A 17,166-nucleotide genomic window follows, 5' to 3' on the forward strand; every position below is an offset into this window, starting at 1 on the left:
CATCTGGCTGTGAAAAGCAGCAGGGTGCTGTCTGCCAGGGAGTAACAACTTAAAATTCAGGCACCCTCTTAAAGGGCCAATGCACAAAATTCCCTGTGGAGCCACTCACCTTGTGCTCTGGCAGGTGGAAGGTGAAGTGGACTAGAGGGGTGAGAGCAGAAGCCAGGACAGGGGACTCAAAGGATAGAGCTCAGAAGGCAGACACCCAAGTTTCCTGGGCTAAGTCATTCCCTCATGCAACAGAGGTCATCTTTCCCACATAGACATCTGCCTTGCCTGGGGGGAAGACAGTTGACGCACCTTATTGGAAAACACCTTGCCCTGAGGCAACTTAAGAGATTAAAAATAACAACTAGCTTCTAGGCAGAAGAAATTGCCCCACCCTGTTGAAGAAACCTCTCACCGCACCTGAGGATGATTGCCCTGGGGGGCAATTCACATCGGAATTCTATCAGTCTGTAGGCAGAGGCGGTCTCTGGAGGCTTTTTTTCCTCTCTTAGAGCAGCAACTGGGATGCATTTACTTCCTCCAGGGCCTCTCAGGCTGGGGGCAGAATACAAAGGCACTGGGGCATATATGGGCCTGTTATGACCTGGAGTTCAGATGCTTGGGTGGTTAACTGAACAGGTGTGCCAGGGTGCATAGGGCCTGGGTGATTTCTCCCAGAACTTGGAGAAGGGCCCTTGGGGTGTGGAAGTGACACAACTTGGCACAGATGCATAAGAAGGGTTGTGGGATGGGTGTGCTGAGGGTGGAGTGACCCATGGGGCAGGGTGTGTTAGAGTGTCTTAGAGCCAGAGGTAACTTGGGGCATGGCATTTTGGGACATCTTGATCCCTAGCTGTTGTCTGAGAAGCTAGTTGCCAACAGCTGGGAAAATGGAAAAGCTGGTGGGTCAGCAGTACCCACAAAGACATGACTGCAAACAGGATCAGCCCTGGGAGAGACCAAAATGTGCAAGGTGACACCTAATGTGAGGTGATGATGGCAGAGGTCTGGGGTTCCCACTAAGGAATACATAGTCAGCTGCAGCCACTCCTGGATGTTTACCTGAATTTGTCCAGTGCCATCTTTATCAAGAAATTTAAAAGCACGAAACATGACATCCAGCCTGACCAGGCAGCTGGTGAAATTGTCAAAATCCATGTTCCCTCCCTCATCTGAGTAGCGTCAGATGATCATATTGTAAAGATGCTTATTTAGATGGAACCCTGCTGCCTCAAAGGCCCCCAAAGATTCACTGCTGCCAATGATTCATGAATGGTCAACATCAAACTGTTTGTATATGGCCTGCCACTTTTTGATGTTGTTCCACAAATACTTGAATTCCTAGAAACCCAGATTGCCTGTTGTATCACTATACACCATGGCCACCATGCAGCAACATGTGTCAATGCCAAGACCATTAGTCATCAGATCAGGGTATTGGGTCACCACCTTGTTGAGAATGTTCATGAGGTCTGTTGCACTGATTTCCATGTCATCTCCAGCTAGCTGGGCAAAGAGCCTCCAGAACTGCCAGACCTCCTCTCTCATTGGCCTCGATGTTGGAGTAATGGGTGTGTGGGGCTCTGGGTGATACAGCTCAGCTGCCTCACTAATGAGGATTCTAATGACCCCACCCAGGATGCGCATGACAGTTCCACCACCCCCACCACTGACTCCACCTATGCCACCACCACTTCCACTGATCAGGCCTCCAAGCACATTCCCTAGGCCCTCATCACCACCACCACTACCTCCCTTCAAGAATGAGTTAACCAGGAACATGGCTGAGATTCTAGATTCATCTCAAATCCAAGGACAGAAGGTGGAAGAGTGTCCATGGCGAGATAACAGGGGCAGGACATGTCTGGAGGTTTGAAACTGAGATCATCAGTCTGGGGATCTTTGAAGCTGAGACTTTAGAATCTCATCAGGTCTGGGGACATAAGGGCTGGGATTATGAAGTACAAGGGCAGTGTGGCTGGTCGCTCACTGCCTTTCAACAGTCCACGAGTCCACTTGTCTCAACTGCTCCCCCAGTCTCTTGAGGCTTTGAGTCTTTGCCTTATCTAATTAGTCAGAAGCAGCCTTTAACACTGCCCTGCACTAGAGATTGAGAAGAGTAGAAGATCTACCTAATACATAGTAACAAACCCAAACAGACAGCCAAAATGAGGAGAAAAAAACAAAAACACCCAAATGAAAGAACTAGAGAATTCTCCAGAATAAGACATAAATGAAGCAGAGATAAGAAATTTGTCTGAAACAGAGTTCAGAGTAATGATGGTAAAGATGCTCAACAACATGAAAAAAAGCTATAGTAACAATGAAGAAAGAACAGTTTGAGATAAAGAATGACTTAGTGGAAACATATGAAAATGACCACATAATAACCCAAAATCTCTGGGACACAGCAAAAGCAGTCCTGAGAGAGAAGTTCATAGTGCTACAGGTATACCTCAAAAAAGAAGAAAAACCAGCTATAAACTATTTATTGCTATAAATCCTACAACTTAAAGAACTAGAAAGAAAACAACAAGAAAATCCAGAATAAGGAGAAGGAAGGAATAATAAAGATTAGAGCAGAAATAAATAACATAGAGACTTAAAAAACAATACAAAAAAATCAATGAAACCAAGAGCTGGTTCTTTGGAAGGATAAACAAAATTGATAAACTATTGGCCAGACTCATCAAGAAACAAAGAGAGAGGACCCAAATAAATAAAACCAGAAACAAAAGTGGAGAAGTAACCACTGACACAACAGAAATGCAAAAGATTGTAAGAAAATACTATGAAAAACTATATGCCAACAAGCTGGACAATGTGGATGAAATAGACAAATTTCTAGAAAAATATAATCTTCCAAAACAGAATTAGGAAAAATCAGAAAACCTGACTAAGCCAATAACAACTGATGAAATAGAAGCAGTAATAATAAAAAAAATTCCCTCCAAACAAAAGCCCAGGTCCAGACGGCTTCACAGGAGAATTTTACTGAACATTCAAAGAAGAACTAACACCTATACTCCTCAAACTATTTTAGAAAATCCAAGAGGAAGGCACACTTCCAAACTCTTTTTATGAGGCCAGCATTATCCTAATTCCAAAACCAGATAAAGACACTACAAAGAAAGCAAATTACAAGCCAAAATCCCTGGTGAACATAGACACTAAAATCCTCAACAAAATATTAGCAAATCGCATCCAGCAATATATAAAAAGATCATACAACATGATAAGTGGGATTTATTCCAGGGATGTAAGGCTGGTACAATATTTGCAAATCAATAAACATGATACATCACATAAACAAATAGAAAGACAAAAATCACATGATCATATCAATAGATGCAGAGAAAGCATTCAACAAAATCCAACACCCAATTTTGATAAAAACTCTCAGCAAAATGCAAATAGAGGGAGCATATCTCAACATGATAAAGGACATATATGACAAACCCACAGCCAACATCATACTCAGTGGGCAAAAACTGCAACAATTTCCCCTAAGAACAGGAACAAGACAGGGATGTCCACTTTCACCACTCCTGTTCGACATAGTACTGGAAGTGCTAGCCATAGCAATCAGACAAGAAGAAGAAATAAAAGGCATCCAAATTGGAAAAGAAGAAGTAAAACTATCATTATTTGCCAATGACATGATATTGTACATAGAAAACTCTAAAGACTCCATCAAAAAACTACTAGACTTAATAAATTAATTTGGTAATGTAACAGGATACATTATTGACACCCAGAAATCTATGGCTTTTTTATACACCAATAACGAACTCACAGAAAGAGAAACTAAAAAAACAATCCCATTTACCATTGCAACAACAACAAAAAATTAAGATACCTAGGAATAAACTTAACTAAGGAGGTAAAAGACTTGTACTCAGAAAACTACAGGACATTAAAAAAAATAGATAGAGGAAGACATAAAGAAATGGAAGAATATACTGTGTTCATGGATTGGTAGAATCAACATCTTTAAAATGTCCATACTACCCAAAGCAATCTACAGATTCAATGAAATCCCCATTAAGATACCAATGGCATATTTCAAAAATATAGAACAAACTCTCCAAAAATTCATTTGGAATAAAAAAAGACCCTGAATAGCCACAGCAATCCTGAGAAAGAAGAAAAAAGTTGGAGGGATCATAATACCAGATATCAAGCTATACTACAAAGCCACTGTTCACAAAACTGCCTGGAACTGGCACAAGAACAGACATATAGACCAATGAAACAGAACAGAGAACCCAGTAATCAACCCAAGCCATTATGCTCAATTAATATTTGACAAAGGAGGCAAGAGCATACAATGGAGTCAAGACAGTCTCTTCAATAAATGGTACTGGAAAAATTGGACAGATATGTGCAAAAAAATGAAACTAGACCACCATACACAAAAATAAACTCAAAATGGATAAAGGACTTAAAGATAAATCAGGAAACCATAAAAATCTTGGAATAATCCATAAGCAGCAAAATATCAGACATATGTTGTAGCAATATCTTTACGGATACAGCTCCTAGGACAATGGAAACTAGGGAGGAAAACATAACCAACTGAGACTACATCAAAGTAAAAAGCTTCTGCACAGCAAAAGAAACCATTAAAAATCAACAAGAAAGCCCACTGCATGGGAGAACATATTTGCCAATTATATTTCCCATAAGGGTTTAATCTCTGAAATTTACAGGGAACTCATACAACTTAACAAAAGGAAGATAAACAATCCAATCAAACAATGGGCACAGTACCTAAATAGACACTTTTTGAAAGAGGACATACAGGAGGCCAAGAGACATATGAAAACATGCTCAAAGTCACTAATCATCTGAGAGACACAAATCAAAACAACAATGAAGTACCACCTCACACCTGTCAGAATAGCTATCATCATCAAATCAACAAATGAAAAGTTTTTGCGAGGATGGAGAATAAAGGAACCCTCATGCACTGCTGGTGGGAATGCAGACTGGTGCAGCTACTGTGGAATACAGTATGGAGTTTTCTCAAAAAAATAAAAATGGAACTACCATTTGACCCAGTAATCCCACTTCTAGGAATATATACCAAGAAATCAGAAACACCAATCAGAAAGGACATATGCACCCCTATGTTCATAGCAGCATGATTTACAATAGCTAAGATTTGGAAACAGCCTAAGAGCCCATCAGCAGATGAGTGGATTTAAAAAATGTGGCACATCTACACAATGGAATATTATAGTGCTGTAAAAAAGAAGGAACTCACCATTTGCAAGAGCATGGACTTGGAGAGTGTTATGCTAAGAGAAATAAGCCGGTCAGAGAAAGATAAATATCGAATGATCTCACTCATTTGTGGAATATAATGAATAGCATAAATCTATGAACAAAAATAGAGCCAGAGGAAAAAATATTTTAGAAAATAATAGAAGTAATCCTGTTATTTGTAAATTTTAAATAATTCTTACAACTTTTGTGATATTATACTGTTAGTACAGTTTTGGTAATGTTATTATATTTAAAATCTTTTTTCTTGAAATAGTAATGTTTATTTCATGTAAATGGCTAATTATTTTGTATCTACAATCTGGTAATAGATTTTTTTTGTATATTGTAAAAAAAAAATTTAATGCTAAAAAACAAATAAATAAAAAATAAAGTCAATGGAAAAATTTCCTTGGGTGAGGATATTAAATTTTAAAAATTGCCAAATTTGTCTGGCCAGAGTGGCTCAGTGGTTGAACATTGACCTAAGAACCAGGAAGTCACGGTTCGATTCCTTGTCAGGGCACATGCCCAGGTTGTGGGGCATGCAGGAGACAGACACTGATTCTCTCTGATCATTGATGTTTCTCTCTGTCTCCCTCTCCCTTCCTCTCTGAAGTAAATAAAAATATATTTTAAAAAAAGAATTGCCAACTTATAAAAAATAATAACAATAATAATAATTTAAAAAAAGAATTGCCAAATTAGGAGGAATCACATAGGGAGAAAAATATATAATTTACCAAATTGTTCTTTAAAAAAATCTTATATCTGAAAAGTAAGAGGAAAACTCTTGTCCTTTTAACAAAGTGAAAAAAGAACCAAATTTTAACTTTATGTTAGCTTACTTTTATATATATACTAGAGGCCTGGTGCATGAAATTTGTGCACTGGGGGGGTGGTCCCTCAGCCTAGCCTGCGCCCTCTCACAGTCCGGGACCCCTCAGCGGACATCCCTCTTCCAACCTGGGAGCCCTCGCTCCTTACTGCTCAGCTCACTGTTCCTTAATGCTGCTGCATAGGCAGGAGAGGCTCCCGCCACTGCCACCGCTCTCATCAACCGTGAGCCCAGCTTCTGGCTGAGCAGCACTCCCCCTGTGGGAGCGCACTGACCACCAGAGGGCAGCTCCTGCATTGAGCATCTGGCCACTGGTGGCTAGTGCTTATCAGTGTGACCAGTCATTCTGGTCATCTGCTGTAAAGGTCGTTTACACTTTTATTATATACTAGAGGACCGTTGCATGAAGATTTGTGCAAGAATAGGCCTTCCTTACCCTGGCTTCACTTCTGGCCACCTGGGAGCCTGCAAGTCCCAGCTCCCGGCCGGAGCGCTGCTTCTGTAGCTCCCTCCGCCTCCCACCCTCCCCCTCATATCAGGCGTCCTGCCCCACCCACCGCTCTACGCCTGCGTATGCAAATTAACCTGCCATCTTTGTCGGGTTAATTTGCATACTCACTCCTGATTAGCTGGTGGGTGTTGCGGAGGTATGGTCAATTTGCATATTTCTCTTCTATTAGTGGCCTGGTGCACAAAATTCATGAACATTAAAAGGGGATAAGTTAGACGAAATATTTTAATACTGCTATTTGCCCTTTCTCTATAATAGATGTGTCAGAGATGAAAGAAAATTAGTAAAATATATATGAAAATCTTGCTCCTGTCAGAGTCTGGGGCGCACCATGGGACCCAGAGTCAAGTCCCCGCCCACCCATGTGCACCTCAAAATTGCATGAGACCCAGACCCGGCTGCCCCCCACATTGGGCTAGATTCAGACCCAGCTGGTCCCACCCTTGTTAAGCCCCACTGTGTGGGAGCCGCTGCCTCAGGTCCCCTGTCCCGGCAGTGGGGTGGGGGGCGTGGCCTGAGGTCCCCCAGCCCGGGCTGGGGTGGGGGATGCACCTTGAGGTCCCCTGTCAAGCCCCGCTGGGTGGGGGACACAACCTGAGATCCCCTGTCAAACCCCACTGGGCAAGGGGGGCACAACTTCAGGTCCACCAGACCAGCCCCAAGAGGGGCGCGCAGCCTCAGGTCCCCCATCAAGCCCAACCAGGAGGGGGTGCGCAGCCTCAGGTCCCCTGTCAAGCCCCGCTGGGCGGAGGGCACGGCCTGAGGTCCCCTGTCAAGCCCCACCAGGTGGGGGGCCCGGCTTCATGTCCCCTGGCCCGGTGCAGGGCGGGGGGCATGGCCTGAGGTCCCCTGGCCTGGCGCCGGGGCGGGGGGAGCAGCCTTATGTCCTCCAGTCCAGCACCAGTGCAGGTGTTGCACCTTGAGGCCCCCCATTGTTACAGAAGACTGGAGAAAAACCAAACAATGCTTAGAGAAAGGGAGTTACATTTTAATGGTTAAATTCTGCGCAGGCCCAGAGAAAAATGTGTCTTTCAAATTCTGGGTCCCCCAACATGGAGGGAACTTTTTCTATTTATACTTTTTCTAGCTCTTTGTCTCCCAAATTTGGAATGAGACTTCCGGGCCTTCTGGGAAAGAAGGCCTGCATGCTGAGAAGGGGCCATGAGACCATGTCTCAAGGCCTGGCCTGGTGCCAGCACTGACAACTCTGTCTGGGGCATAGTCTATGGCCTCTCTGGAATGGGAGTAGTCTTATTTTCCTTATTAAGCAAGCAAGCATTTAGAGAAGCCAAAATAGCAGGGTTAAAATTTCAAACAGCAGTTTTTATATAAGATGGATGCTTTACCGTAAAGCCCTGCCAGGCAGGGGGCATGGCCTCAGGTCCCCTGGCCCGGTGCTGGGGCAGGGGGCGTGGCCTGAGGTCCCCTGTCAAGCCCTGCTGGGTGGGGGGCGTGGCCTGAGGTCCCCTGTGAAGCCCCACAGGGTCACGGGGGGCATAGCCTCAGGTCCCTGCTGATTGCTCCTTAAGGCTCATTATGGGAACTCGGCCTCCACTGTGGGTGCAGCCATCTTGTGTTACAGAAACCCTGCCTCTGCTGTGGGTGCTGCCATCTTTGTGGCAGAGTGATGGTCAATTTGCATATTCTCTCTTTCTTATATAGGATATATAGATTTCAGAGAGGAAGGGGGATGGAGAGATAGAAACATCAATGATCAGAGAGAATCATCGATTGGCTGCCTCCTGCATTCCCCCTACTGGGGATTGAGCCCACAACCCAGGCATGTGCCCTGACCAGGAATTGAACTGTGACCTCCTGGTTCTTAGGTCAATGCTCAACCACTGAGCCACACCAGCCGGGCTATGTTAGCTTACTTTTGATCCTTAAATTTATTTACTTAATTAAATTTATTATTCAGAAGAGCACATGCTGAGCCTTCATTCTGAGGGGTTTTAAAGACTGGACATTTAGTGGACAATCTCATATAATTTATCAACTTTATGCTGACATACCAAAATGAGATTTATTCTCTTAACTTCACTTGTCCTTGAGTGTAGTAAAAAAAAAAAATGGCGCTAATTGGATTCTGCTATTTCTCTACCTGAGTAGGGTGGTTTAAGCTAAGCAAACCATTTACTCTTCTGTCCTTGGTTTAGAGAAGATAGGATTTTCTAGATAGCTGCAAATTGTTGTTTATCTATTTGTCTCAGTTTTCCTATTCTGCTTGTCCTGGATCACTGGCCTGTGTCATCTAAATAACTTCCATTTAACAAACTTTCTATAACTTTTACAAACCTTTGCATAACTTTCACAAACCTTTACACCCATTGAGACATAACCAGTTTTAGAACAATTCACCTTTTTCCTTCAAAATATATTTCCATACCTTATAACTTTTATTACAATATATTTCCAACTAATTAAAATTCTTAACTCTTACAAATCTGGATTTTTTGTGTTCATGAGAATGTAAGCTCCATGAGGCCAAAATTTATTTTGTTCAGCACCTTATCCCTGGGACCAAGAACAGGGCCTGATACATAGTAGACACCAGAGAAGTATTTATTTAATGAAGTGATACATGTTTCTAATTCCCTTCTAAGTTTATTTATTTTATTTTTTAAGTTTATTTTTAATTGTGGCAAAATACAATAAAATTGACCACTTTAACTACTTTTAAGGGTACCGTTGATTTGTGTTAAGTACATTCACATTGTTGTGCAACCAATCTCCTCAACTCTCTTCATCTTGCAAAACTGAAACTGTACCCATTAGCAACTCCCCATTTTCCCTTGTGTCTATGAATTTGACTACTCCAGGTACCGCATATAAATGAAATCATACAACATTTGTCTTTTTGTGACTGGCTTACTTCATGTTGTATAATGTCTTCAAGGTTCATCCATGTACTAGTAGTAGCATGTGCCAAATTTTCTTCCTTTTTAACAATGAATAATATCCCATAGTATAGATACCACCTTTTGCTTACCCATTCATCTGTCCATGAACACTTAGATTGCTTCCACCTTTTGGCTCTCATTGTGCTGCTATAAACATGAGTGTTCAAAATCTCTCTGAGAACATGTTTTGAATTCTTTGGGGTATATATTGAAAAATATAATTACTACTAAATCATGTCATAATTCCATTTTAATTTTTTAAGAACCATCATACTATTTCCTATAGCAGCTGCACCATTTTACATTTCAACCAACAGTGGATAACATGTTTCTAACTCTTAAATTTGATTACCTGGTTTGCTGACCTGGAGTATATTAAAAGCAGTAAATTAGAAGGGATTAACAGGTAAAATAATAGCATGAAGTATCATCTGGAACTCTTGAACTACAAGAATTCTAAGAAGTAAAATTAGTACTTGATTAATACAATATTCAATAATAGATACTCTTAATGATACTCTGGAGATGTGATGAAAAAATTAAATGATGTTTGATTTCCATTGTATAAGGAGACAGGCATCTATATTATTTTAGAAAATAATCCATTGATAATCAATTATGTTAGTATTAATTTTATTACTAAGCGTTCCATGAAAAATGGTAAAATTTTTCATAGGATTGATCTTTAAAGAGTTAATTTTCATTAATCTAAAAATGTCATTTATATGGAACTATAGGTCCAGTGCATGAAATTTGTGCACAGGGGTGTGTGTCCCTCAGCCCAGCCTGCGCCCTCTCCAATCTGGGACCCCTCGAGGGTCCCCTGGTAGGATTGGGCCTAAACGGGCAGTCAGACATCCCTCTCAAAATCCAGGACTGCTGGCTCCCAACTGCTCACCTGCCTGCCTTCCTGATTGCCCCTAACCGCTTCTGCCTACCAGCCTGATCACCCCCTAAACACTCCCCTGCCAGCCTGATTTCCCCTAAATGCCCTCCCCTGCAGACCTGGTCACCCCTAACTGCCCTCCCCTGCAGGCCTGGGTCAACTGCCCTTCCCTGCAGGCCCGGTTGCCCCCAACTTCCCTCCTCTGCCGGCCTGGCCACCCCTAATTGCCCTCCCCTGCAGGATTGATTGCCCCCAACTGCCCTCCCTTGTAGGCCTGGTCCCTCCCAACTGCCCTCCCCTGCTGGCCATCTTGTGGTGGCCATATTTTGTCCACATGGGGGCATCTTTGACCACATGGGGGCAGCCATCTTGAGTGTTGGAGTGATGGTCAATTTACATATTACTCTTTTATTAGATAGGATAGGATAGAGGCCTGGTGCACCGGTGGGAGCTGGCTGGTTTGCCCTGAAGGGTGTCCCGGATCAGGGTGGGGGTTCCTTTGGTGCGTGGGGCGGCCTGGGTGAGGGGCCTGTGGTGGTTTGCAGGCCGGCCATGCCCCCTGGCGACCCAAGCAGAGGCCCTGGTATCTGGTATTTATTTATCTTCTATAATTGAAACTTTGTAGCCTTGAGCGGAGGCCAGGGCAGTCCAGGGCTGCAGAAGCCTGGCTTCCTCCATCACCGGGGGCAACTCAATCCTCCTGCTCTCTCCAGCTCCATGGCTGCCACCATTTTTGTTGGGATTTATTTTTGTTCTATAAGTGAAACTTTGTAGCCTTTAGCAGAGGCCAGGGCAGGCCAGGGCAGGCCAGGGCTGCGGGAAGCTTGGCTTCCTCCATTGCCGGGGAAACCCAAGCCTCCCTACTGCTCGCTCCATGGCCGCAGCCATCTTGGTTGGGTTAATTTGCATACTCACTCCTGATTGGATGGTGGGCATGGCTTGTGGGCATAGCGGAGGTATGGTCAATTTGCATGTTTCTCTTTTATTAGTGTAGATGGAGCCCTTCCCTGTAATGCCACAATACTGGGACATTACCATCCTATCTAATAAAAGAGTAATATGCAAATTGACCATCACTCAAAGACACAAGATGGCCGCCCCAGGTGGTCAAAGATGGCTTCCCCCATGTGGACACAAGATGGCCACCACAAGATGGCCTGAATGGAGGGCAGTTGTGGGCAGTTAGTGGGCAGTTAGGGGTGACCAGGCCAGCAGAGGAGGGCAGTTGGGGGAGACCAGGCCAACAAGGGAGGGCAGTTGGGGGAGACCCAGGCCTGCAGGGAGGGCAGTTTTGGGGGGGACCAGGCCTGCAGGGGAGGGCAGTTGGGGGAACCAGGCCTGCAGGAGAGGTCAGTTGGGGGGGATCAGGACTGCAGGGGAGTGCAGTTGGGGGGGACCATGCCTGCAGTGGAGGACAGTTGGGGGGACCCAGGCCTGCAGGGGAGGGCAGTTGGAGGGAACCAGGCCTGCAGGGGAGGGCAGTTGAGGGGACCAGGCCAGCAGAGGAGGGAAGTAGGGGGGTACCAGGTCTGTAGGGGAGGGCAGTTGAGGGTGATCAGGCCAGCAGGGAGGGCAGTTGGGAGCAACCAGGCCTGTAGGGGAGGGCAGTTGGGGGTAACCAGACTGGCAGGGGAGGGCTGTTAAGGGTGACCAGGTCAGCAGGGGAGGGCAGTTATGGGCAATTGGGCCGGCCGGGGAGCAGTTAAGCATTGATCAGGCTGGCAGGAGAGAGGTTAGGGGGTGATCAGACTGGCAAGGCAGAAGTGGTTAGGGGCAATCAGGCAGAGGCAGGCGAGCGGTTGGGAGCCAGAAGTCCTGGATTGTGAGAGGGATGTCCAACTGCCCGTTTAGGCCTGATCCCACTGGGATCGGGCCTAAACAGGCGGTTGGACATCCCTCAAGGGGTCCTAGATTGGAGAGGGTGCAGGCTGGGCTGAGGGACACCCCCTTCCCCATGCACGAATTTAGTGCACCGGGCCTCTAGTTTCCTTATATAATAATGAATCATACAGATTCCTTTCCAGATATATATAATAATATAATAAGAACAAATACTAAGCTGAAACTATATTTTAACTTAATGGTGTTTGTGTGGTTGTGACATGTTTACTGATTAGATTAGAAAGAGGAAATCCACTTAGCTGGGGAAAATCTCTTGAAGTTGAATATTAAAATGTGAAATGGTACTTGAGGGCAGAGATAAAATCAGTTTTCAGGATACTATAGGATTCCTGAATTTGAATCCTATTACCTCTTATCTCATCTTTATTCAACCCAAATTTACAAACCAAATCCTTGATGAATAAAAATCTAACAATTAATTACTGATTTGGTGGCATATATTGAACTGCCTATGTACAGACCACTAGGTATCTGAAAGAATTTAAGAGGTGACATATGTATGCCCTGAGGGGGTCATGACATAGTTACGACACACAAGGGGCATTATTACAGTGTGTGCAGGACTGCACAGGGGAGAAATGGGTAGGAGTCAGGGAGAGATGTGCACTCCATCCTGTGCAAGAGCCACTGTGCCCACCCCATCAATAGCTGGCTAGCTGGCAGGCTTGTCCAGAGACATCACAGGCCAGGGCATGGTGGTGAACACTGCCTGCAGAGCCAGAGGTTGCTAGAAGGAAGGGTGATCTAGGAGTCAGGAATAATGTTCATCAGAAAGCTTGTTTGGGGGTTCACCAACAGAGACTGAAGCCAGGGAGACATCAAGATTAGGGAGCCCAAAGTGATCTGACTTTGGAAGGTATTGAAATTGAGAATGGACACGCAATTAATAGTTAAAATAGCAGAGAATCATTGATGGGTGTGTGGGGAAGATCACAATGAGGCTCTAATTTCACATCTTGAATTGGGAAAATTCTGCTGTCATTTGGTTTGCTGTACCTCATGGTTCCTTTGTAAAATAGGTGTTATTATTCCAGATACATGGATGAGGAAACTGGGCAGTGAACCCACGCCCCTTTCAGTTACATCAACACCAGGAGCTGAGCTGAGAGTGGAAATTATTTCCCTGGAGCTTTTTGCCACCAGGTGAGCCTTGATCCTGTAAAATCATTTTACTTCCTAGAAAGAAACCTTTGTTCTGAATAATGTATTATGTTTTAATTGGTATTGGATTGTGTGGACTGGAGTGTAACTTGCACAAACATAGCCATTAAGAATCACAGGTTAAGCCCTGGATGGCAGCTCAGTGGTTAGAGCATTGGTTCCGTACACCAAACGGTCTAGGGTTCAATTCCTGGTCAAAAGCACACACCTGGGTTGCAGGTTTGATCCTGGCCCAGTTAGGGCAAGTGTGAGAGGCAATCAGTCAATGTGTCTCTCTCACATCGATGTTTCTCTCTCTCTCTCTCTCTCTCTCTCTCTCTCTCTCTCTCTCTCTCTCTCTTCTATATCTACCCCTGCCCACTCCCTTCTACTCTCTTTGGTTATCTAAAATTAAAGCATTCATCTGTTTTGTATGCACTAAAGAAGGTTTGTTCATGTGTATTTGAAATTTTAGTGGAGATTTAAGAAAAATCGCTAAAATGAAAGACTATTGAGTGTATTATATTGTTTAAGACTAAAAAAACAACTAGGGATATAGACAATGAATATTGGTCACATTTTATTTTTCAACTGTAAGTTTTCTTACTTGGTAGTTGACTCTTTAAACCTGAGTTACTTCTAGGTAGTTACAAATAAAATAGTTCAAGGCACTGCTATATTCTAGAATGTCATGCAAATAAGTGTGAAGATTTATAATAACAGTGAATAAAATACCAAGGTGGAATGGGCTGAACTTTATTCCTAGCTTTCCTCTTATGGTAGGAAGTTCTCATCCAAAAAATAAAAATGGAGCTTTATGAAAACCCTCTTGGTCCTAAAGTGAAGGACAGAACAAAGGCCATGAAAATCAGGAGCCATTAAGACATGTTTCTCAAAATATGGTTGTCATTGTGTCATCAGGTCAGAATGTTCTGAGTTGTTTGTTATGCGTGAATATTCCAGGGCCTCATTCTAGAACTACTGAGTGAAAATCTGGGAGTAAGTTTGGGAATCTGCGTGTTAAGCAAATGTTCCACGTGACTCATAATAATCTGGCCACTCAGTGTATATCCTATATAATAAAAGGCTAATATGCAAATTGTCCCCTCGACCAGGAGTTTGACCAGCAGGCAGGCCGGCCAACTGTCCATGTCCCCTACCCCTGGCCAGGCTGGCCGGACCCCACCCATGCATGAATTCATACACACACACACACACACACACACACACACAAACACACGAGGGAGGCCTGGTGCACAAATTCGTGCACCAGTGTGGTCCCTCGGCCTGGCCTGCAGGATCAGACAGAAACCAGCTCTCCAACATCCCCTGAGGGGTCCCGATTGCAAGAGGGCGCAGGCCAGGCCGAGGGACCCCACTGGTGCACGATCGGGGATGGGGAAGTACATGGGAGGTTGACTAGCTGGGGAGGGACCACAGGAGGGCTCCAGGGCATGTCCAGCCCATCTCGCTCAGTCCCGATCGGCCAGACCCCAGTAGCAAGCTAACCTACCAGTCAGAGCGTCTTTTTCCTGGTGGACAATGCACATCATCGTGACTGGTCAACTGGTTGACTGCCTTCCCCCTGGTGGTCAGTGCACATCATAGCGAACAGTTGAGTGGCCATAGCATATCATTAGCGTATTATGCTTTGATTGGTTGAATGGACGACAAGACAACCAGACATATTAGGCTTTTATTATATAGGATGTATCTATATATATGCAAATGAAAGAACAAGAGAATTCTACAGAGGAAGAGAAATGAAATGAAAATAAGAAATTTATCTGATATGGAGTTCAGAATAATGATGGTAAAGATGCTCAACAACATAAAAAATATATAGTAACTATGAAAAAAGAACAGTCAGAAATAAAGAATGACATAGAACTAATAAAGGACATGTTGGAAGGAATATACAGCAGATTAGGGGAAGCTTAATCAGATCAGTGAATTAGCAGTCACCAACCTTTCAAACCTCACAGACCACCAGTCGCGGACCACCGGTTGGCGACCGCTGAATTAGAAGACAGGGTAGAAAAAAAATCACTCAATCAGAAAATCAAAAAGAAAAAACAATTAAAACATAGGAGGACAGCTTAAGGGAACTGTGGGACAACATGAAAAGTAACAATATTTGCATAATAGGTGTGCCAGAAGGGGAAGAAAGTGAGCAAGGGAAAGAGAAGGTGTTTGAAGAAATAATGACAGAAAATTTCCCTAACCTGGTGAAGGAAAAAGTCACACAAGTCCAGGAGACACTGAGAGTCCCAAGCAAGAAGAACCCAAATAGGCCCATGTCAAGACATTTCATAATTAAAATGCCAAAAATTAAAGACAAAGAGAGAATCTTAAAGGCAGCAAGAGAAAAGAAAACTGTTACCTACAGAGGAGCTCCCATAAGGCTGTTAGCTGATTTCTCATAAAAAATTCTACAGGCCAGAAGGAAATGGCATGAAATACTCAAGGTAATGAAAATCAAGGATCTGAAACAAAGATTACTATATGCATCAAGGCTATCATTCAAATTAAATGGTGAAATAAAGAGCTTCCCAGACAAAAATGACTAAAGGAGTTTATCACCACCAAACCAGCACAGCAAGAAATGATAAAGGAACTGCTGTAATGAGAAGAAATATAGAGAGAAATAGGCATAGTCAATTAAAATGGCAATAGATAAGTACCTTTCAATAATAACCTTAAATGTAAATGGATTAACTACTCCAACCAAAAGACATAGGGTAGCTGAAGGAATACAAAAACATGACCCAATTATATGCTATCTACAGAAGACCCACCTAAGAACAAAAGATTCATATAGGATGAGAGTGAAAGGATAGAAAAAATTTTTTCCAGGCAAATGGATTTTAAAAATAAGCTGGGGTAGCAATACTAATATATGACAAAATAGACTTCAAAATGAAGGCATTCAAAAGAGACATAAAAGGTCACTACATAATACTAGAGGGATCAATCCAACAAGAGGATATAACCCTGGTAAACATATATGCACCCAATATAGAAGTACCTAAGTATTTTTTTAAAAAAACAACTTCTAGAGGAGTTTAAAGGAAAAATCAACAGCAATACAGTCATACTAGGGCAGTGATGGTGAACCTATGACACGCGTGTCAGCACTGACATGCGTAGCCTTTTCTGATGACATGCGGCCGCTGCGGCCGCATGCCAAGGATGAAACATTTGCTGCTCCTGAGGATGAAACATTTGCGACTAGTCTTGGAGTTAACTCCAAGACTCTAGTCGCAAATGTTTCATCCTCCCCTATTAGACACTCTGTGCTGGAGGTCTGTAGGCCAAAACGACAGAAGTCCGGCACAGATTGTCTAGTTCTGGGACTTCCGGTTAAGCCAGGATCTTTGCCCTCACTTCCGCCGGCAGAGCAGGGAGCAGCGGACGCAGCGGGGGACGCATCTCTGGGGGCCCTGCCATTACCAGTAACCAAATAACAGTTAACCACAGCAACCATTATCTACTGTTCTGGGGTGTCATGGATTTCTAATCCATCATTACTGAGATAAGTGAGGGAGAGGCTGGGAGAGGCGAGGGTTTGTGGTGTGCTATGGGTCCCGTTTCCTGCCATTAGAAATAGTGGCAGCCATTTTAATTCACATAAGGAACACCATCTTGCTCCATAGTGCAGACTCCATTTCACCACTATTACTGTTGTACATCCTTATTAACCCCTATTTCTGCTTATTAACCCTGCCCTTTC

The 17,166-nt window shown here is 43.6% G+C and overlaps 1 protein-coding gene and 1 pseudogene across 3 annotated transcripts in view; one reads left to right on the forward strand and one right to left on the reverse strand.

Annotated features, from left to right (window-relative positions):
- Positions 1–837: 837 nt before the first annotated feature.
- On the reverse strand, positions 838–1,770 carry LOC103299456 (calpain small subunit 1-like; annotated as a pseudogene).
- An 11,111-nt stretch (positions 1,771–12,881) lies between these two features.
- Positions 12,882–17,166, forward strand: part of LOC114227996 (cyclin-dependent kinase 2-associated protein 1-like) — a 63,689-nt gene continuing 59,404 nt past the window's right edge. The window contains exons 1-2 of one of the 3 annotated variants that reach the window (XM_054716660.1): positions 12,882–13,149; positions 13,328–13,436. In XM_054716660.1, coding sequence (XP_054572635.1) covers positions 13,336–13,436 — 101 coding nt within the window. In that variant the 5' untranslated portion in view covers positions 12,882–13,149; positions 13,328–13,335. Of the gene's footprint in view, positions 13,150–13,327; positions 13,437–17,166 lie in introns of those variants that run through there. The other 2 variants (XM_054716661.1, XR_008556174.1) reach the window with 2 other exon arrangements.

The sequence above is a fragment of the Eptesicus fuscus genome, chromosome 5, assembly GCF_027574615.1.
Source record: "Eptesicus fuscus isolate TK198812 chromosome 5, DD_ASM_mEF_20220401, whole genome shotgun sequence".
In the NCBI taxonomy this organism is placed as follows: Eukaryota; Metazoa; Chordata; class Mammalia; order Chiroptera; family Vespertilionidae; genus Eptesicus; species Eptesicus fuscus.